At 41.2% G+C, this 23857-nt stretch overlaps 1 protein-coding gene across 3 annotated transcripts in view; it reads left to right on the forward strand.

Moving 5' to 3' along the window:
- Positions 1-23857, forward strand: part of TGFBR3 (transforming growth factor beta receptor 3) — a 141371-nt gene that overhangs the window by 19579 nt on the left and 97935 nt on the right. For all 3 annotated transcript variants that reach the window (XR_014549636.1, XM_083620624.1, XM_083620625.1), the window contains exon 2: positions 1044-1220. Coding sequence is in view for 2 of the 3 variants with exons in the window: in XM_083620624.1 (XP_083476750.1) it covers positions 1160-1220 (61 nt within the window). In the remaining variant the exon portion in view is untranslated. The remainder of the gene's footprint in view (positions 1-1043; positions 1221-23857) is intronic.

Consider the following 23857-nt stretch of genomic DNA (forward strand, 5'->3'; position numbering starts at 1 on the left):
TGCCTGGCGTGCTCTGGTCCATGGGGTCACGAAGAGTCGGACACGAGTAAACGACTAAACAACAACATGCTGCGTAATCATCTTCTGATACAACTGTCTTGCTTCTGACTGTGAGATCCCCATTGGGTGCCCTGGCTGAGCCCCCACAGCAAAAGAGCAAAAGAAGGAGGTGGCCTCACAGCTGTTTGGAGCCTAAGTCATTTAGGGCTTTAAGCACTGGGATTGGCACCTTGAGTTTGGCCCGGAACTGAACTGGCAGCCAATCCCTGACTGTTGACTTTGCTAGCTGGGGCTATAATAGGAGTTGAGACCCAGCAACAGCTTCAGGACACCCAAGTGGATTCCTCACACCCTAGCAGAATGCTCCTCTCCATCTCATAATGGCTTCATCTCATTTTGAGAGGTGGAAACCCTAAGGCAAATCTTGTAAAATGTATTGGAGGGATGTGTGTGTGTGAAAACCTGAGAAGTGCCAATAATTCTGTATAGCCTCTGTGATTCTCAAGATTTTTGAGGCACCAGCTGCCATCATTTATGGTAGGCAAAGTTAGGCAGCTTCTTGGTGCACAATCATTTCAAAGTGAGTATAGTCAAGACCATGACATGGTTTGGTTCGTAAGGAGGAGTTGGCTCAAAGTCTGCTTGAATTGGTCTCTAGTGATTGTGCTAAATTTTGACCAAAGGTTGCCCACCCATGATCAGATTTATTCTGTCGCAACAGTGAGTTCCAGAAAGATGTGCTTGTAAAAATTTAAAGGGGGGTTCTTGGGATTTTGCATTGGAGGCTTTGGCTTGGCGCCAAATAGAGTGAATGAGTGAGTGGAATGCAAAATGAGTGATGGGTTTGGGGTTACGACTTGGAGAGAATTAAACCTGTGACTGTAATATAACTCTTTTTTCTTTCATTGTTCCTCAGTATAAAGGCTTTCTTTCTTTTTCTTTTTTTAAGGGTGCTGGCTTTCTCTGTGTTTAGTATTGTGTAGAAAGTCATTTCTCTGTAAGACATGCTTTTACAAGTATTATTTTTAAACTTTTCTTTGCAGGTAACTGAAGACTCTCTATCAAAACACCTATAGTTGTAACATATTCCCAGAAGGGTGCCTACCAGGCACAAAGAACTACAAAGAAAGTTGATCCGAAGACCCCTGGTGTGGCAAGAATGACTTCAAGTTGTATGATTCCAGTGTTTGCTTTGATGATTGGGTGTTTAGCCTCTGCAGGTAAGTGGCCTCAACGTCAATTTGGGCCTCCAAATGTTGCAAGCACTTGGATTTAATTGCAGGTTGCATTTTTTTTTTTAATCGCCAGGAGGCATTTAGTTCAATGCCAATGTAAATGTTCCCTGGTGTGACTGCATTTGCAAGAAATAATATTGGGAACCTTGTTATGGTCTACTACTACAAGCAAAACTGCAAATTGTAACAGAATGGGCGTGTTCGTATTCTGCCTGTGGGCAGTTGGTGGCTTCCATGGGAAATGTGATATAGAACGATATAGATGTTTGGTCTGATCCAGCAGAACTGCTCTTTTGTACTTAGAATGGTCCATTTCCGCCCATGTGTGCTTGCTGTTCATTAAGATTTGTTGGAGCAACTCCCCTTCACATCCCATTCAACATCTGAGTTGTGTTTGCCTGGGACACAAGAGAGACCTTTCTCTGTAGTAATGCCTAGGCTTGGGAACTCCCTTCCGAGAAACGCCTGCCTTGACCTCTCCCTGATTGTGAGCCGCCGGAAGGCCAAGGCATTTCTCCTTAGACGGGTGTTAGATCAGCCAAACTGCTCATGTTTTTAAAGTAATTGGTTTTGAGCTTTTAATCTTCGCTGTCCTGATACATTTTCATCTTTTTGCTGGCTTTGTGTTGGCCGCATTTGCACATAATGCTAAACCAAGATCTAGTGCTATCTGCACAAACAGGAAGGAGACTGAGTGAAGCACCAGGCTTGAGAGCTTCTGCCTCCCTTCCTGTGCTGCCTGAAGAACTTTCCTAGTGTTTAGTTTCAGGTTTCACTAATCATGGCTTGTTGTGCTGTGAAAACCAGAGAGTGGCGTTTAAAACAAACACTGATCAGTTGCAAAGCAATCAACTTCCCAGCCATGGCCTGATTTGCATGTAACACCAAGGCAAGGTTAATGGAAGCCAAGGTATATAAACCAACAAACCATGGCTCATGAGTGTGGATTTTGTGGTTAATAAACCATGGTTAAGATGCTGGGCCAGGTTTTGACAATCAAATTACATCATGGTTTATAAACCATGGCATATGCAAACTGGGCCCATGAAGCTGACTTGTTCAAGTAAGCAGATTTTGTGTTAAACTATGATGTCTGATTCATATGCAATGTTAAGCCAGGAATCTCTGAAAGTAATTGCTAGTAAAGTCTTTCTCCAGGCTGGACAGGAGGAACAGGGCGAGGGCAGGGGAGAGCCCTGTGGCTTTGGTCGGGCTCTTTCCTGCTTGCACACATGACACTATACCTTGGTTTTAGAGCAAAACTATGAAAATACATGTCGGCTCAAATACATACCAGCAGCAAGTTCATATGTTTTCTAATCCATGGTGTTCTGAAACTGTTTCTGAAGCCCACAAGTGGTTTTTGTTCTGGCACAAAAGTATAGAGTCCAGCAGGGAAGTGTCCAAGATGTCCAAGATGATGTAGTGGGGAGACAGTGGACAGTGGATGGATGTCTCGTTTAAATATGAGATGTTCTCATTGTGGAAATGGTGACCAGCTGCAGGGAAAGACATGTCTGACCAATAAAGTGCATTACAAGCTGGCCTCTTCTCTCTCTCTCTTTTTTTCATCAATTGCATGGAAAATAATACTCTTTCAAAAATGTGTTTAAACCTTCTGGGACTTTCTCCAGGGTTTAACTTCAACGAAGGCGTCCAGCCAGTTCTTATTTTGATTCGTTAACACGACGTGATGCCTGGATGTTGTAATGATCTTATTTGGTGACAGATAAATATTTAAAAGTAGGCCAAATGTGTCTGAAGGTGATGTGCAGGATATTGATAGTTAATAGCAATACTTAGCATTTTTAACTGCTCAAAGGACTTTACACACATCATCTCAGTTATCCTTATGGCAACTTTGAAACGTTAGCCAGCATTGCTATCCCCTACTTCAGAGAAGTTGGTGGCTTATCCAATGCTACCAGCTGAGTTCATAACCAAAGTGAGATTTAAACTAAAGTTCTTTTAGGCTGCAATCCCATTCCCACTTATGTAAGTCCATTGAACACAGTCAAGATTACTTCTGAGTAGACATATCTAGGGTTCCAGCCTTAATTATTATTTTCTGCTTGCCCTTGCATCAAAAAATGATTTAGTCGGCTCAGACAGGATCTTACTCGATGATTTTGGAAAACAGAAGTTGCATTTCATCAGCACAAATAAATTAGTGGTTGTTGGGGAGGGGTAACGAAGTTCACCTCTTGGATATATCTTGAGCATTATTTTTATGAATTGCTTCCCATGAGACATCCCAAAAGGATTTGCAATATTTGCCCTCTCTAAAACAATATTGGAGGTTGTGGACCTTGGCCGCAGGGGAGGAGTAATCATTTAACTGGTACAGTCTTTGGTCCTCAGTTTCCCAGCTCATTTACAAAGGTCACAGGACCTTGGACATAGCCTTGCAAGGTGGTTCTTACGAGGATAAGGGGGAAGGGAAATCCATGCTTGTATGCCATTTTGAGCCCTTTTGAAGAGTGGCATCCTTTAAGACTTTGGCTGCATTCATGCAGCAGTTTCTCTAGTTTTCCTGATGTTTCCCTAAGTGCTACCAGTCATGCTGGCTCTGCACTATTTCCACCACCAGAGGAAGCAATGCTTCTGAATACCAGTTGCTGGAAACCACAGGAGGGGAGAGTGCTCTTGTGCTGGGGCCTGCTTGAGGGTTTCCAACAGATATCTGGTTGGCCACTGTGAGAACAGGGTGCTGGACTAGATGAGCCATTGGCCAGATGCAGCATGCTCTTGTGTTCTTACATCCTTGTTGCATCATTTCCCCAAATTATGATTGGTGCCAAACAGCCTTCATGTCTTATTAGATAATACTGTATAGTATCAGTATTACTATTATTAAATAGCAACAGTATTACTATGTGTTATTGAATGATACTGAACAGTGGGTTTCCCTCCCAAACCGGTGGGATAGTGCCCTCCTTACCTCTAACACTAATAAGGTTTGTTTCTTTTTAAAATTGTCTGTGTATGAAAGATAATCATATCTGTTATAGCAGGGTTCTTTTAACAACGGATAGTAATGCTTTCCCTTTTTGAAATCTGTTTTCCCTCTTTCATCAATTCTGTTATTTCATCCTGATAAGGAAACTGTGTCGCATCTCAGTTCTAAAGTCGTGCAACACCATGGTGACGATTGGCATGGAAATGGACAATAAAAATAAACATCCCATTTACGGCTGTGATGTCTTTTTTTTTAGCTTTGCTTTTCTGGAAGGAAAATCCTCATGGGCTTCCTAGAGTGGATTTGCAAAAGAAATTAGAAGTTAAGATAGTTGAAACCCCTTGAACAGCATTGTTAATTGTATCATGGGAACTGGATGAGGATAAGGAAATGTTCACCCACTTGTTTTCTCTCTCTCTCTCCTTTGCTGAGCATCTTCCAGGTTCAGTAAAGCTCAACAATTTATGACACTGTTTCCTTCATTATATTTAGCCAGATTTCATTGGAAAGTAAAAGATACAAACTTGTTTCCTTAGCTGAGGGGAGAAATAGCATGTGACTGATCTTACATGGCTTACTTAATTTGAACAACTTGTAAAGACTTGAGGTTTATGATATACGATATATGATATCTTTATTGTCATTGTCCCATGCAGAACAATGAAATTGAAAAACTACATAAAACTACATAAAAACTACATTAAAACTACATAAAACTACAAAAAACATTCAAAAACCCCTAAAAACTCTGAAACCCCATTTTAAAATACACTATACTGTAGGGACCCCTTATGCTGCGTTTAGAACCAGAATTGCATTTGCGTTTGTTTGTTTTATTATTTTTATTTATTAAATTTCCATGCCACCCTTCATCCAAGGATCACTGGGCAGTTTACAATATAAAAATACATAACAAGGTAACAATCAAAAACAACATCCTCCCTTTACTATTTAGGAAATAGTAATTTTTGCAGGGTGCTGTAAAGATAGAGGTATATTTTTAACATAAGAAAACAGCACACACAGAGAGGTTGAAAGGTGATAAAATGAATGGGTCAAATTGTACCAGTTTTGGTACATCGGGTCATCAAATGCAGCAATAGAAATTCTCCAGAGGTAATGAACAAGATGCCCTCCAAACGTTGTTTGACTACAGTTCTCATCATCCCTGACCATTGGGCCTGCTAGTTGGTGCTCATGGGAGTTGTAGTCCAGCAACATCTGAAGGGCACCATATTGGCTATATCTTATACCTGTATCTTGAAGCAGATCCATAAAAGACGATAACCATCAGACTCTAAGGAACCTGCAGGCTATTGAATCCAGCATTTATAGCTAATCTGCCCACATCACCAAGATTATTTTAACTTCTAATATCTGTAATCACCTGCCTTAAGTATCCTCAGAAGTTGGAAAAGAGGTTTAGAAATGATATAGAGAAGTGTTTGTTTTCCTTGGAAGCTAGACCTCTGCATTTGAAGATTCTTAAGTCTGAGTCCCCATGGTTTTCTGATATTGCTTGCCTGTTCATATGGCTCTTTCACTGGCCTCTTTTAAAGCATGTATTCAAGACTTCTCCCCCCCCCCCCCCAATTTGAGGTTGTTGATATTGTTTCTGTGTGTCAGAATTGTGCAAGTTATGTCTTGTTTGGCTTGTGTAAAGCTCTGGTTTGCTAGTGGTATATTCTGGGCAAATGGCTCGCTCTTGACAAATTCCTCTGTTTTTTCAGAGCTTGCTTGCAAATTTGGTCCCCTGTGGCTTTGATGCAGCAGAGGATGAATAAGAATGCTCACTGAGTAAACATGGAAATTGGGCATTTCGTTAAATCTGACACTAGATTGTGCTAGATGAATTCTCAAAAGCATGATACTACAGGGCAGTAGAACATCCACAGTGGGGTATGTTCAGGATTTGGAATTCTGTAGAAATAGGTATTCATTGTGTATTAGTAAGCTATCCAGAGCACCAAGCCAAAAAAGATGTTCTGCATCGCATTCTTAGGTTTTCCTTTTCTACTTTGCTGCTGTTCTTCTGTTCCACTTCCTATACTGTGTGAAGTATGACTTTGTGCCAAAAAGAAATTTTTGCTGAGGTTTCCTTGAGTGCTACTGAAACTCAAGCAAGAGGAGATTTCCAGAGAGGAAATGAGTTGTGAAATGCTACAAGCCTTTGTACTATGTAATTGTCCTCCTTGATAGTTCTGCTAAGTGATACACTTGAAGATGCAAAACGCTCAGGTGCAAATAATACGTACTTTATTATGTTATTTCTGCAAAAAATGGTTTGTAGTTAACTAGCAAAAATGAGAGAGCATGCATTTTTATTCATTTATTGCAGCATATCTCTATGATTTTTTTTTTTTTGGAGGGAGGGAGGGGGAATCAAGGTTAAAAACAAAAATAGGCACCATAAAATCTTACCATCAAAATCAAACTCCAAAAGCTCCCCCACAAATGACAGGAAAGCAGCACAGTGAAAATCAATATAGGGCATGGCAAAAATAGTCAATTTTCAAATGTCAGCTGAAATAGAAAAGTTTTTTACCTGCCTATGAAAGGGCAGCAAGGGGGGGGTGACAATCTGCTTCTGAACTATGCTCAAGATGCTAGCAATAACTTACAAAACCTTAAAACAATTTGGAACCTGGGCATTTCAAGGACTGCGTCTTCCTGTACTGTTCTGTCCATCAGGAGCAGCTTTTTCCAGGTAATGTGGAGCTGCAACACTTGCTTCCAGGAAGACAGAGGGGCCAGATGGTGAGGTCAGCACACTGCAGACACATAGGCAGGAGGCTGGATTAGCTCCACTGGTGTAATTGTGGAATGCTGGATTGTCTCCCCAACTGTGGAATGCTCTCCCCAGAGAGGCTCGCCAGGCTCCATCATTACATGTTTTTATCTCTTATCTTCCATCCATGCAAGCAAGAGGCATTATCAGAGTTCAAGGACCCATTCCAACCAGCCAAGAACTCTCAGGGAGGCTGCAAAGCAGGGCTGGTAAGGGATGTGGACTCAGGGGGAGGTGTGTGTCCCGAGGGGCTGCCTTTGGTCCCCGGGCCTGAGGTTCCCCACCCCTTCCATAGAGTACAACAGAACTCTGGAATATAGCACTATATTTATAAAGTGCCTATTTATAATACAGAAGTTGCCCTATCTCCCCATTATTATTTATATCGGTCCTGGAGGTTTTGCTTAATATGATTAGGAGGGACCAGTTGGTTAAAGGGATTCAGGTCGGAGCTAAACAATATAAATTGAGAGCATTTGCAGATGACTTAGTACTTACATTGCAAGAGCCAGAAGCTAGTACGAAAAGAGTTTTGGAAATAATCCAAGAGTTTGGTCAAATGGCAGGATTTAAATTGAATAAGTCAAAGACAAAGGTTTTGGAGAAAAATTTAACACAGGTTGAAAAAGAAAGGTTTCAGAATGAGACAGGGTTGACTGTGGTTAAAAAAGTGAAATATTTGGGTATTAACATGACAGCCAAGAATGTGAATTTATTTAAAGACAATTATGAAAAAACTTGGACAGAAGTGAAAAAAGATTTGGAAATTTGGTCTAACCTAAAGCTTTCCTTGTTAGGCCGAATTGCAGTTATAAAAATGAATGTGTTGCCAAGAATGCTGTTTTTGTTTCAAGCATTGCAAATAATGGATAAAATGGACTGTTTCAAGAAGTGGCAAAAGGATATATCTAAATTTGTCTGGCAGGGCAAGAAGCCCAGAATTAAATTTAAGATATTAACGGATTCAAAGGAAAGAGGGGGGTTTGCCCTGCCAGACTTTAAACTGTACTATGAGGCGGCAGCTTTCTGCTGGCTGAAAGAATGGCTGCTTCTTGAAAACACAGACATTTTAGATTTGGAAGGTTTTAATAACATTTTTGGGTGGCATGCATATTTATGGTATGACAAGGTTAAAGCACATAAAAGTTTCAAAAACCATATTGTCAGAAAAGCACTATTAAATGTCTGGACCAGATATAAAGATTTGCTGGAAAATAAAACTCCAAGGTGGTTGTCACCAATGGAAGCTAAGGCAGTTAAAAAGTTAAATATGGAGCCGAAGTGGCCAAAATACTGGGAAATTTTGGAAAAGGAGGGGGACAAATTGAGATTGCAGAGTTTTGAGAAATTAAAAGGAAAGGTGAGAGATTGGTTGCACTATCACCAAATAAATGAAGCATTTAAATTGGACAGTAAAATTGGCTTCCAGGTGGAAAAATCAAAATTAGAGACAGAACTGTTAGAACCCAGTACTAAGAACTTGTCTAGAATGTACAATTTGCTGCTGAAATGGAATACACAAGATGAAACGGTTAAATCAGCTATGATTAAATGGGCTCAGGACATTGGTCATAATATTTTGTTTGCTGATTGGGAAAAGTTGTGGACCACTGGGATGAAATTTACGGCATGTAATGCCTTAAGAGAAAATATTATGAAAATGATATATAGGTGGTACATAACCCCAGTCAAGCTTGCAAAGATTTACCATTTGCCTGATAATAAATGTTGGAAATGTAAAGAAATTGAAGGTACATTCTTTCATCTTTGGTGGACGTGCCCGAAGATTAAGGCATTCTGGGAGATGATCTATAATGAACTTAAAAAGGTATTTAAATATACTTTCCCTAAGAAACCAGAGGCCTTTCTCTTGGGTATTGTCGGCCAGGGGGTGTTAAAGACGGACAGAACTTTCTTTATGTATGCCACAACAGCAGCAAGAATACTTATTGCGAAGTACTGGAAGACGCACACCGGAAGAATGGCAGATGAAGGTGATGGACTATATGGGCTTGGCAGAAATGACGAGCAGAATCCGAAACCAGGGAAGAGAAGCAGCGCAAGAAGAATGGAAAAAGTTTAAGGACTATTTAATGAAATACTATAAAATTGAGGAAAGTTAGAATGATGTTGGACTGGAAGATAAATGGTTGCTATTAGTAAGGGTTAAGACAGGGAGAATAAGGAAGATTAGATTAAATATAATTGAAAATAAGGGAAGATTTGCTGTGTAATTGATAAGAATTTGGAATACAGAAACGGGAGGCATGAGGAAGTCGGGGAAGAAAGGCACAAGAAATTAGGATATGAAATGGTACATGTTTTTTGTTTTGTTTATGTCTCTGTCTATTTATGTATGTTATGTTTGTTTAAAAAAGAAAAAACCTTTTTAATAAAAAATATTTTTAAAAAAATAAAATATTTATAATACAGAAGTTGCAATGCAATTTATCCTATGTAACTTACAAAGCAACCCATTAAGCACCAGGAACCTCTGTCCCACAGGAAAAATTAGACCTGGCAGACAGTTATCCTAATATTGTTTAGGAATCAACAGTGGTTGTTTTCCCCAAGCCACACCCATGACATCAGGTGTGGGACATGCAAAGATGCAGCTGCAAAGGAACATTGGGGAGTCTTAAAGGATGCATCTCATTGTTCCTTGGCAAATGGGCTTTACATTTGGCCCGTTTTAAATTTGGCATAAAATGCAAGCAAGGGATTGGCTTCATTTTGGGAGGCTACAGTGCACATCTTTGCACAAAAGCAAGACCAATTAAGCTAGATGGACTTCCTCCCAGGCAAGTGGATATAGGACTGCAATAAAATAATAATAATAATAATAATAATAATAATAATAATAATAATAATAATAATAATTTCATTTCATGCAGGAGTGCAGAGTCCTTATACAGAATGAGTAAATGTATTCCTTGCTAAAGGCCTATACTTCTTAAAAGAATCAGTACAAGAAAAACAGCCAGTATTTCTGGCCAATAATGTTAACAATAAAATTCTAGCCAATAATGTTAATGATAAAATTAGGTTCTAAATCCACAAATGAAGCAGGCTTTCAGTTTCTGATATTTACAAAAGATTTCTTTTTTTAAAAGAACAGCTGGTGTCTGTGCGCTCGATGCCTTTTATACTTGCCGTATAATCAAAACCTTGAGCAGTGACAACAACAATGTTGGCATAGGCAAATATATTCCAGTGGAAAAGTTTATCATATGCAAGGACTGTGGGAGTTCAATAGCATTTTTTAATGAGCACATCAGGACAGCAATTGTTTTTCCAACAGCAGATGCTTCATTTCTAGCCAGCACACTTGGGGCTATATTTTTTACACTACTTCATGTGTAACTTCATTCCTCCTGCAGACAGTCCAGCTGTTTGATAGGTGTGTGTATTCCCCTGTGCGGTAGCCAGTGTTTTACAAGCTGTCAGTTACTTGCGTATGTACTGTCACCATGCTGGTCTCTTAAGCATTTGTCCCCCATGCTGTTTGTTGATCACTTTCTAAGTGGAATATCCCATTTTGGTGTAATATTTAGTCACGGGTTCATGGCTGGAAAAAAGTATTTTAACAAGTGAAAAGGAAAAGCTCCCATCTCCAGTTCTTACCAATATATGAACAGCATTGGTGAGGTGTATTGAAAACTCCTTCCAGGCCACTTAGCCTTGCCCATTCATAATGTTGATGTAAATGATAAATAGAGGAAATATTGTTGCCACAATGGAAGGGGCTCAGCAGTGGAACACACTTTGGTTTAGCAAGGAGAGAACTTAAGCATGAGCCTGGGTTCAGGTGGCAATTGCAGACCCTCCAAGAGTCCCTATTTTCTAGGGATAGTCCTGGATTTACAGAAACCATTCTGGTTTCTGATTTGATCCTGGAATGTCCCACTTTTCCTTAGGATGTCCCAATTTTCATCTGAGAAATGTTGGAAGGTATGTGGACCAGAGGTTCCCCTAGTGCTGCCATACACATGTGACTGGGAGTGAGCTCCGTTGAACTCAGTGCACTTGGCTTGGGAGCAAAAATGACCAGGGAGGAGTACAGTGATTGTGAGTGAGCTCCTTTGAACTCACTGCACTTGGCGTGGGAGCACTGAGTTCAGTACAGTGATTGCAAGCCCCAGAAAGTAGCTTACTGTGCTGTGCAAACTAGACCTATAAGGGCAACAAAAGCATAATGTAGAAAGAAAGCACTTAGGGTAGGTTGAAAGCTTCCCCAAAATGCATTTTGTGACTGCATTCACAAAATGTCCAGAGACTGATTTTGCAGAATCATAACTGACCTACTGTGTGTGGCAATGTGAGCAAGTGCAAAGTTTGCGGCTGCATTATAAGGAGAATGGTGGACCAGATAAACCTTGGGATGCTCCAGGAAGGCAATTACCACATTCTCATGTATTGCATGCACTGTCATTTTTATGACGCTCTGTTTACAGTTGACCCTGGTCTTCTGTTTTAATAGGCAAAAGAGAGAAGCGAACCCAGTCTGGAGGTCATAAATGCCATAATATGATACGTATTAATGGATGCATGTGTTCCAAGTGAACTGTCCAGATTTGTGTAACTTGCCTGGCAGATAACAAAGTTGAAATGTGTCCCAGTGCTTTTGACTTACAAACGCACCCCCCCCCCCCGAGCCCAGCTTAAGCTTCATATTAAGGATTCTGATGAGGACTTAGTTGTCTGGGCCATCCATCTGCTTCTGAATAAATGTCAGTGTTAGGACATCTGAGTATTTATTAGTGGAAAATTTCCCAAACAGTTCATCCCGGGGCTGCAGTTATCTCATTTAATTTGGCTTTGAAGAACCATGTTGGAGGTAGTTTGTTTGAAGGTTTGTGTTTGGGTGCTAATGCATTTTAAAGCAGCATTTAATTGTTTTGGGGCTTCCCTTATGGTCTTTGAAAATTCATCTTTTTTTAATATAAAAAAAGCCTGTGTTTTGTGGTAGTGGTGATTTGATTGGATGCTGCCTCATGCCAGTTGCTGTTTTTGGATTACTACCAACAATTTTCCTCTTTGAAATAATGTTCTCAGCCATATTGTTCTCATGGCTTGTGGCCACCACTGAACTGACCCTCCCTCTGGGAACCTCAGATTTTCACCCTGGCACTTTCAGGGAAATGAATTTGGCATAGTACTTATCAGACCCTAGAAGAGTCGTAATTTGGCATAAACCTGTCTACTGGGGAAAGGACATGCCAAGCAGTGTCAGTCTTTAGTCTCTAGTGAGTATCAAGCGTTTCTGAGTCCAGGTTTATGCTCATAAGTCCAGTTGGGGGAGAGAATGAGAGTCTGCTGGTCCACTCAGAACAAGGGTCAGCTTGTCTCTCTGATAACACATCAGATCTCCCCTCAAGCACTTGGAAGCCTTTACTTCGTTAGAACATCAGCTTTCAGCTCGTTTTGGCTTGTGCCTGGCTTTTATCTCTGTTCTGCCAGATGTTCTACCTTCTGACTTTCTGTTGCTTTGCTCCTGCTTCAGAGCAGGTTCTGTTAGCAAGCCACTTTGGACTGGGCTGTCATAAAATAATAATAACAAAATATTTTCAGATAAAAATTTTTAATGAGCGCCTTCACATAAAATAAAGGACAGGCCCTGTTCTCAGGATCAGTCTCAGATTCTCACAAAGTGCACATCCTCCATAATTTCTCTTATGAAAGTAGGGATGTCCTAAGGAAAAGCCAGATATTCCGGAATCAAATCAGAAACCGGGACAGCTTCTGTAAATCCAGGACTGTCCCTGGAAAATAGGGACACTTGGGGGTGGGGAGGTCTGAGAGTGACAGGAGCTGTGTTAACCCTTTCTGTTGAGGGACACATGGTTTGGAGTTGAGCACAAGAGGGTCATAGCGGGGGCCTTCATCATTATTGTCCTCTCTGCCATCTCTTAAGTTCATTAACCACTGATATCCAATCTCTTCTCAATCCAGTTACCTTGCAGATTTTTAGAAGGGCTTTACAATTATTATTTTTTTGGCAAAAACAAAGAAAAAGGTAGCCATCTTACTGTTTTACCTATGTTCTCTTAAAAATGCTTAAGCATGATGTGTTATGTAACTGGTTAAATGAGTATGTTCTCCCATCTTTTTCTGTAGCTCCTGCTACATATTCCTTTGTCAATGTAAAGGATTCAGAAGTACTGGAAAGAGAGGCTGCTATATGACGAGAAAAGTGGTACCAGCAAACTATTAGCGTTATCTCTTAGCTGCGAGCCAGTACAGAAATTAAAACAAGACCATATCATAAGCCATTTTTCAAAGTATTGATATAATAAATGTTCTGGCCTTTGCAGTAGCAGTGTTTATTACATTCAGTCTTTCTTATTCCAAGGACATGGCTCCATTACAATCTAGCTTTGTGTTCACACTGTAACCCTGTCATGCAGGCGAGGTTGAGAGGCCGTGGTTTGTCAAAGGTTACTCACTAAGTCCTGTGGCTTAAAGAGGAATCTGGACCTACCTCTCTCAAGTCCAAACCAATGTAGCCAATATATCTCAACATCTGCAATATGCTGTCTTCTTGATGATTTCCATTTCCATCCATGCCTTATGTTTACAAGATCAAAACTGTACTTCTGCAGCAAGAAGCATGCGAGTAAGTCAACACATGAACACCAGACCAACCTTGATTTTATTGGTATGATTTAGAAGAAAAGAATTCTAATGAAATGTTTCTGAGTGCTGCACCGTTTAATGGTGTTGTTAAAATCTTATAGTATGTAGCAAAGGCATAACAGGCCTCCCCTGTTTCTTCTTTTTGTCCATTTTTGAAAGTTTGCAGATCGTACAGTGTCTGCCTGCCAGGAGTAAGTTTATTTCTGTCTAGATGTGTCCCACTGCACATGAGCATATATGATGAGTGAGTTGGCCAGAAAACATGACCTCTGCATTCACTTTTTGTTAAAAGTTCTCCGGAGGGTGTAAGCTAGGACTCTTGACCTAGACAACACCAGAGTTAGTGTTAGTGAGAACCCTATTGGAGCAGATCAGGATCCTGTCCTCACAGTGCCAACCAGATGCCCATGGGAAGCTTGGAGGCAGGATCCGGGTGCAATAACATTCTCTCTGCTTGCGGTTCCCTCGCCCCTGAGTTAGTGTGCTACTGATGGAAGTAGAACATTGTGGCCTTATCCTGCATGTTGCTCAATCCTCTTTTAAAGCCATTCAATATGGTGTCTATCGCTGTGGCTTGTAGGAATGAGTTCATTTTGTGATGGTGACCCCTTTCTAGTTTGATGATGATGATGATTTATAGGCCAAGAGAGAAGAGAGAATAAGACTCATAACACTAATTTATTCCCCCCAAAGATGGAGTACTGTCCTGAATTTACTAGGATGCCCAATCTGCAGCCAAAAGAGATTACTCACTGGAAAAGTGCAACAGGGCAAGGATGAAAATTCATGCCAAATAACTTTGAGGTGCCACAAAACATTTTTGTTACGTTTCCTCCATACTGTTTCTCTCTCCCGTGCTCCTGGTTGGGGGAGAAAAGGGGCTGAGAGAGAACAGTAATTTGATGCTACTCTCTCTTGTGTGTTTCTAAGGTAGCTGGTGAGGATTGTAGGCCACAACAACCAGGAGGCACCAGGTTGACAAAAGACCACTGTAGGGCAACAATTCCTGGGGAATATTATTATTATGTGACATTCAGATTAAATTAATTCCTTGCTCAGCTTCCCAGAAAACGTCTCTTAAGAGATGCCGTCAGAAACACGTGTCAGATTTGTGGGCACTGCTCCCCTTCCTCCTTGGCTGTGCTTGAACTGCCAATAAATAATAATAACTGTGTTGGGGGGTAGGTGTTTGTGTTGTTTTTGTTTGCTACTATGATACATATCTTTGGGTTCACTTGGGATAGCTCAGTTGGTAGAGCATGAGGCTATTAATCTCAGGGTTGTGGGTTCAAGCCCCACATTATTCCTGCATTACAGGGGTTTGGACTAGATGATCCTCATGGTCCCTCCCAACTCTACAATTCTGTGAAACTGTGATTTTAAATTGTAAACTGCCCTGTGATCTTGGCTGAAGGGCAGTATAGAAATTTAATAATGAATGAATGAATGAATGAATGAATGGAACACAGCCAAGTGAACACAGAATGTCCCTAGCGTTTTGATCCAAACTTAGTGTTTGAACAGCATGGCAGATCTGGGAAAGAGCATGCATGAGCTCAAGACCTGCTCCTGATATCATTTTGAGCAGAAGCTGTGAGGGAATAGTGAATAGGTTTCAAAGCACTCTGGGTTTACTTTATGACTTCATCAGTTCATTGTACTGTCCTAACAATGCTGTGTAATTCAAGGGTGGGGAACCTGTGACACACCAGGTGTTGCTGGACTACAGCTCCCATTGTCCATGACTGTTGGCCATGCTGACTGGGACAGATGGGAGCTGGAGTCCAATGAAATTTGGAAGGCTACACATTCTCCACCCTTGGTTTAACAGATAGGCCCTTGCTTAAAGAGGCTAGTTTGGGGGTGGCTGTACAAAGGGGCAGAATTAATGTTTAGATTTTGCGCTGTGGCTACCTCCCATCCTGATCTCAAATTACTTTCCATTATCTTCAGTGCTGCCATTGAAACAGAGTTCTCATTTTTGCGTATCAAAATTACTTAGGTTGGAGGTTATGAGCAGGATGGGGACATCAATGTGAGCTAATAAAAAGAAGAGCTTTATATCTAATGTTAATATTCACCACCGGCATTTTTTGCATGTGAGTGTGGGGCAGATCTCCGCTTCCTGCTGCCAAAGTTAATATATTTGTAAATAACGTAAGTAATGTAAATATCTCCCAATACTGATTTTTCACAGAAATCTGTTCAGAGTCCTATTTTTATGTCCTGCAATGCCTCTAATTCATTTGTGACTCTAAATGGATGTCAAATGAGACAGTCTTTTAAAAACAATTGGCCCAGTAATCTCTTAGATAATCTCATGGAACATTAAAGCTCAGCATTGTAGTTAAAGCACAGCTTTCTAAAATCAACAAGAAAGGACTGTTTTACATGCTGTGAAAAAGGGATTGTTTTGTATTTGGTTTGGATCCCTATTTCCCGTCCTAATGAGTGAAAATTACCCTTGGCTTTAATAAGGGCTGTGATGTTGGTCAGCTGTTTGTATGAGCTTTTGGCTGGGGATTTTGTAAACTGTACGTTTCATTACTATTCTATTTTGTATAGTGTTGATGTTGTGAAAGCCGCCTTGTGTATTTTTTGTGAAAGTTAGTATATAAATTCATGAATTACCTTTTAAAATGCATTATATTTTAGTACATCAGTTATACAATTGTCATCATTTATCTTACACCCTTTGGCTTCCGCACAGATCCCTTTGTCGGGTTTTATTTAGTCCTTGTTAAGATCCATCTCCTTAATTACCACCCTTCTTCTGCTTATTTTAACTACTGCTCATATATCTAACCCCACTTGGACGTTTATCTGATAGTTATATTGCTTTAAATATTTGCCGAAGTATTCCCACTCTTCTTTTATATCCGACATCTTGATTTCTTATCTTTGCAGTCAACATTGCTAGCTCCACGTAATCTGTTAGTTTATTCTGCCAGTCTATTTTTGCGGGACTATTTTTGTCCTTCCACCTTAGGGTATTAAATAATAATAATAATAATTCATGAATTACAATAAAATAGTGTAAGAAAGTTTTCTGCAATATGGTATTTTTCCGTGTATAAGACTAGGTTTTTTTCCTAAAAAATAATGTCAAAAATTAGGGGGCGTCTTATACTCTGGGCCATCTTCCCCCATTTTCTTAAATCTGAGTCCCCCAAAATAGGTGGTGTCTTATACATGGGGGCATCTTATAGATGGAAAAATATGGTACTCTCCCTTTTTTTAAATTAAGAGGCTTCATTCTGCCTGTGATTGTCATTCTGTAGGAAGTGAAAAGCGGACTTTGGTTCATAATTACATTCAATAATAATAATAATAATGATAATAATAATAATAATAATAATAATAATAATAATAATAATAATATTGTATCACTCTTAAAGGTAAAGGGTAAAGAGACCCCTGACCGTTAGGTCCAGTCGCAGACAACTCTGCGGTTGTGGCACTCATCTTGCTTTACTGGCCGGCGTACAGCTTCTGGGTCATGTGGCCAGCATGACTAAGCTGCTTCTGGCGAACCAGAGCAGCGCACAGAAACGCCATTTACCTTCCTGCCGGAGCGGTACCTATTTATCTTCTTGCACTTTGATGTGCTTTCGAACTGCTAGGTGGGCAGTTCTGATAGGCAAGCCCTAGGCTCTGGTGTAGACCACAGCGCCACCCGCGTCCCTTGTATCACTCTTACAAGTGTTCAAAGCAGCACTCTGTGTATATTACCTAATCCTTGTAACATGCTAGAGCAGGGAGATCCAATGTGGTGCCTTCCTTCATGATTATTGGCCATCCTCACTAGGACTGATGGGAGTCCAACAATGTCAGCAGGAGGGTACCATGTTGGTTACTCTATCAGTATAAGGTAAACCCAGTATAATTGTTACCCATATTGTAGAATGTGGGGAGAACTGAAGGGGGCGAGAGAGAGGCTTTCCTTGATGAGAACATAGCAGAGATGAGAGTTCAACTTGAGCCTCTTTATACATAGCTCAGTCTCTTACCCAACATGCTGTACCACCTCACGAGCAATAAAGTATGTGGTGTGTGAGAGAAAATGACAATATGAGATTATAGGAAAGGAATACTCAGTTTGATGTTTCTGAAGTTAAGATTTCTTTGCTGCAGTCAACATTTTGAATGCTGCTTGACGCCATGAAGATAATAGAATCATAGAATCATAGAGTTGGAAGAGACCACAAGGGCCATCGAGTCCAACCCCCTGCCAAGCAGGAAACACCATCAGAGCACTCCTGACATATGGTTGTCAAGCCTCTGCTTAAAGACCTCCAAAGAAGGAGACTCCACCACACTCCTTGGCAGCAAATTCCACTGTCGAACAGCTCTTACTGTCAGGAAGTTCTTCCTAATGTTTAGGTGGAATCTTCTTTCTTGTAGTTTGGATCCATTGCTCCGTGTCCGCTTCTCTGGAGCAGCAGGAAACAACCTTTCTCCCTCCTCTATGTGACATCCTTTTACATATTTGAACATGGCTATCATATCATCCCTTAACCTCCTCTTCTGCAGGCTAAACATGCCCAGCTCCCTTAGCCGTTCCTCATAAGGCATCGTTTCCAGGCCTTTGACCATTTTGGTTGCCCTCCTCTGGACACGTTCCAGTTTGTCAGTGTCCTTCTTGAACTGTGGTGCTCAGAAATGGACACAGTACTCCAGGTGAGGTCTGACCAGAGCAGAATACAGTGGCACTATTACTTCCCTTGATCTAGATGCTATACTCCTATTGATGCAGCCCAGAATTGCATTGGCTTTTTTAGCTGCCGCGTCACACTGTTGGCTCATGTCAAGTTTGTGGTCAACCAAGACTCCTAGATCCTTTTCACATGTAGTGCTCTCAAGCCAGGTGTCACCCATCTTGTATTTGTGCCTCTCATTTTTTTTGCCCAAGTGCAATACTTTACATTTCTCCCTGTTAAAATTCATCTTGTTTGTTTTGGCCCAGTTCTCTAATCTGTCAAGGTCGTTTTGAAGTGTGATCCTGTCCTCTGGGGTGTTAGCCACCCCTCCCAGTTTGGTGTCATCTGCAAATTTGATCAGGATACCCTTGATTCCATCATCCAAGTCGTTGATAAAGATGTTGAATAAGACCGGGCCCAAGACAGAACCCTGTGGCACCCCACTAGTCACTCTTCTCCAGGATGAAGAGGAACCATTGATGAGCACCCTTTGGGTTCGGTCAGTCAGTCAGTTACAAATCCACTGAGTGGTAGCATAGTCAAGACCGCATTTTACCAGCTTCTTTACAAGAATATCATGGGGCACCTTGTCAAATGCCTTGCTGAAATCAAGGTAGGCTACATCCACTGCGTTCCCTTCATCTACCAGGGTTGTAATTCTGTCAAAAAACGAGATCAGGTTAGTCTGACATGACTTATTTTTCAGAAATCCATGCTGACTATTGGTGATCACAGCATTCTTTTCTAGGTGCTCACAGACTGTTTGCTTAATGATCTGTTCCAGAATCTTCCCTGGTATTGATGTCAGACTGACTGGGCAGTAATTATTTGGGTCCTCTCTTTTCCCCTTTTTGAAAATAGGGACAACATTTGCCCTCCTCCAGTCTGCCGGGACTTCACCTGTTCTCCAGGAATTCTCAAAGATGACTGCCAGTGGTTCTGAGATCACATCTGCCAGTTCTTTTAATACTCTTGGATGCAGTTCATCTGGCCCTGGAGACTTGAATACATCTAAACTAGCCAAGTATTCTTGTACTATCTCCTTAGTTATTCTGGGCTGTGTTTCTTCTGCTGAATCATTTGCTCCAAATTCTTCAGGTCGGACACTGTTTTCTTTATCGGAGAAGACTGAGGCAAAGAAGGCATTGAGGAGTTCAGCCCTTTCTGTGTCCCCTGTTTGCTTTTCACCATCTCCTCCTCTGAGTGACCCCACTGTTTCTTTGTTCTTCCTTTTGCTACGAACATACCCATAAAAGCCTTTTTTGTTGCTTTTATGGTGGTGCCTCGCTTTTATCTCTCTTTCTCTAGGACCAACATGGCAGCTTTGGATGGATTGTGAAGTTCAGTGGTACTTCCTGGTACAAGTAGAGAAGACTTGAATGTAATGGTCTGTAGGCTTTTATGAGTAAACCTGCTCACTAAGATTAGCAGGCTGCTAAATTTCAGATTGAGATTAATTGGCTTCAGTATTAAGCTGACTTTGACCGCTAGAGAGTGGCCTCATGTCACCTAACATAACAAAAGTTGCCTCCTTGCTTCTCGAGCCTGTCTTTCCAAGAAGTTGCTGTCTTACAAGCATCCTAAAGAAAGCCACATTTGTGTGTCTGAGAGTATGACCTGTGTTGTTAAAGATCAATTTAGATAAATTTTAGACAGCCATACATTCCCGAAAACAGGTTATACTTGAATGAAATGGCCACTACCAAGTTGTTTTGTTTAATGTTGCGACAGTCCAAGTTTGCCCTCCTAAGGGTTGGATGTTGTCAATTTTGATGTACATTGAAAGGCTGTCAGACTCTTTAGATAAAATGCAGCTCTTTAGTGGAGAGAGATAACCATGGTGAAACCACACCACAATTACGAGGGCTGCTCTGCCCCACCACATGCAGCACTAATGGCTGTATGTATGTATATCTTCTATGAAGCACTTATATTAAATACCATTGTTCCATTAGTATGTGTATTAATAAGGTTATGGAAATATAAGTGACAAATAGAGTGAAACTGGTTAACCATAAATGTTCACAAGCTTCTGCACTACAGCAAAGAGAACAGCTGGCCATTAAATTAACAAAAATCAGATTGAGTTTTTAAAGTTACATTTTTGTCTCCTGTAAATGTTGTTTTCATCTTGTTATGGAAACGATGTGTATCTAATTTTAAGTGGGTAAGAGTAGGAGAAGGAGGCAAACATCTCCTTTCATTTGCACTTAATAGCTGTGGAAGTGGGAGGTATTAGCAGTGAGTACCAAAATTGATGCTGCAGTGATTTCTAAACAAAACACGCATCAAGGAAGATGGAAAGAGAGAGTGTCGGTTTATTCCTTACATGGCTTGTTTTTCAAAGATCTGACTTCCTTGATAACTTCTAAAAAGTAGTTTGTGTTGGAGGGAGTCACATCCCCAAACAGGAAAAATTTACTTGCATGATTTCACGAACAGTCCCCCAAAGGATTTTTGAGATAATTACAAGTTAAGCTGTGTTTTTTTAATGGTTAGGGTTTCCTTTTCAGTTGCTTCTTTTGTGTAAATATACCATTTTCTGGAAGTGTTTGCAAATGAATACAAACTAACTATATCTGGACCTGCAAAAATTGCAAATCCTATGCAGACGTTCAAACCCTGTGTGTGTTAGTAGGGAAAGTGGGATTATAGTAACCTAACTCTCCATTTTAGGTTAGTTCACGGGACTTCACATTTTCAAAAGAGCCATATACATGCAATTAGTATACAGGTGGAGTAGACCGATGTGCATTATTGTCTGTTCTAACTATCACATTTCTGCCATTTTGAAAATCTACAAGTAAGCCCTGAAGTTCTTGTTTGGTTTAAGTTTGGCTCTGCTTCATATTGGTCAGTTGGATTGAGAACCATCTTCCTCTTTCAATATTTAAGGAACCGAAAGGCTAGGTGGAAACGGAAACAACTGTGGTTCTGAGGTTGTCAGCCAGATTTGTTGGTTTATTATGTCAGGGGTGGGGAATATCAGGCCTGGAAGTGGTCCTGTAGGCCTCTCTCTGGGCCCTGGGACTCTTCCCAGGTCACATCCACTCTCCTGGCTCACATCCCTCAGTTCATTCTGCTTTCCATCCTTCCTGAGTGTTTTTGTTTTTTGCTTGCTTGGATGGATGGAGAATATAGAAGGCTGTGTGAATGTGGATAGGAACGAGCCTACTGTACTAATGTATATTTCATATTTCTTGTTCTTTCTACTTTTTCCTCCAGTAGGTTGTCCAAAAGTAAATGTGACCTTTGGCATGGAAAAGGTTCCCTATCCCTGGGTTATGTATATTTATTCTATGTTAGAGTTCAGGAGGTTCTAGGCAGCCTGCTAGGCACCCATCAGGCTTAGACTGTGTTTTCCTTCAGCAAGGTTGATGTGTAAAGGAGCTGTCAAGCAAGCCAGGTCAACCACAGGGCAGGCATATGCATGGGAGGCACGGCATGCAATTAGCTTTTTATTAACGGAAAATAACAACACAGCAGAGTCCTCTGATTTGCCTTATTCCAGCTGAGATGTTGCTGAAACTAACCACTAGCTCCGTCTTTCCCTCTCTAGACTTTCCCTCTGGATTCCTCCCAAGCAGACGAAGGCTGTGTCAAGGGGGTGAACTCCTCCTCTGGGCCTGTCTGGCCCATTGCTCAGCAATGTGCAGGACTCTTCTCGAGCGGGGTGTCAGAGGGAGAGACGCGCCAGCAGGACTGGGACTGTCCTGCTGCTGTGTAGCAGGGGCAATCTCTGACTCCTCTCTGACTGAGTCTGCACTCACACTGTGACTCTAAGCCTCTGACCCTGTCCTGAAAGGCCCTCCTTCTGGCTCCTCTTGAACGCTCAACCCCCCTGCTTCTAGCACCTCCCAGCTCATCCCTTCTGCAGGCTGCTCTTCAGTGTCCCACCACCAGGATCCGGCATCTAAGTCTTCTTCTTCTGTGGCCTCCCTTGGGGGGCTCCCACCACTTTTCCTTATCCAGGTTGTCACTGAAAGCCCCATGCCTTCAGACCAGGTTGTGGGAGGAATTAGGTTGATGGAGTCTTTCCTTTGAGTCAGTTTAGAATGATGGTGCTATTGTCACCCAGGTAGGTGTTGTCACCCAGGTAGGTGAAGGGTGATATCCAGCTATGATCTCACTGCACTGTCTAGTTATTTATTTTGTATTTATTTCTATTTAGTTATAAGAGAGTTTAGACCTGATACCGTCCATCCTATATGAGACCTTCGGTCAGCATAACTATAAAAGTAAACTTATCAACTCCAAAATAATAAGCAGTTGTAAATGTGAGGCCCTAACATGAAATAAAAAAAATAAATAAAAATCCATGAACCTTTCTGTGACTTTTTGTTAAAAAAGATTCCTTTGTTTCTAACATTGGGCCTCCATGTAGGATAGCTTTGGCTGCTTGTCATGACTTGAACTGTGCTCAAAAGAAAGCAACATGCTATGCTACAAACAGCCATTTCCCGGCTGTACTGCCTGTCTTAAAACCTTTGTTTCCCAGTGAATTTATGTGCTACATCATATAATAGAATAGCCGTCTATTACATAGATAATAGATCAATGACCTTGAACTGTGTCATCCCCCGCACCCCCGGTAAAACATAGTTTTTTATGGCTGCATCATTATTTTCTATAATGTGAGTGGGCAATCAGTGCATGTCCCGAGGTTATAAACGGTACGCATTCCATAATCAATCAAACTCTCTACGTGTTCCAACAGCGTTGGCTTACACTACTGTATAACTCCTACTAATTTCACCTGCCATTTCTTCGCTATGTGATGCATTTAATGGTATTCTGCCTGCCTACCCCCACCCCCACCCCCCGGTTTTATGGAGAGGTGGTGAGTGATTATTTTTTTTTTAATATAACAGTAAAAAGAAACACACTCTGTTAGGTAAACAGGAATTTAATTGGATGTCTTTAAATGTAAAACCATTGAAGTAGTTGCCTAAGAAGAAACTGCTCTCATTTTGGGATTAGTTTTGCCTCGTAAGTCATAAGCTTATAGCAGCAGGCAGCCACTCCAAGAGGCCGTTGGTGTAGCGCTAGTTGAGTGTGCAAAACCCAAATGTTTGGCTTTCTTTGAAAATGACATGGATTTACAGAACCCGTTGGCCATTGTTTAAAGAGCAGATATAATTGCCAAGCTAATCAGAAGCCTAGCCCTAGCCCCAAAGAAGAGAGAAAATTGAGTAATTTAGGTTTGGCCTCTCAGAGATGTGTGTGGATTCCACAGAAGCACTGGGCGGTAATTGCTGATTTGCAAACGCAGATAAATCTTGTGGTACCTTGTTCCTGAGAATGCAAGTTAGGTAGGACATTAAACAGAGCTTTGTCCCCTCCCCATCATGTCAAAACATTTCTGCCTGTAGGGTACCATCAAGAGGTGCTTCAGCGCAGCACAGGGTTTCTCACACGGTGGACCCAGTGGGCCATTTTCAGGTGGTCCTCAGTGCCACAACCTGCCCAAAGCTGCCTCACTTGCCTGCCAAGCAGTGCCATAGCCTTTGGGTTTGATCAATGCCAGCGGCTCCTTGCA

Source organism: Podarcis filfolensis, assembly GCF_964270895.1.
Source record: "Podarcis filfolensis genome assembly, chromosome: 6".
In the NCBI taxonomy this organism is placed as follows: domain Eukaryota; kingdom Metazoa; phylum Chordata; class Lepidosauria; order Squamata; family Lacertidae; genus Podarcis; species Podarcis filfolensis.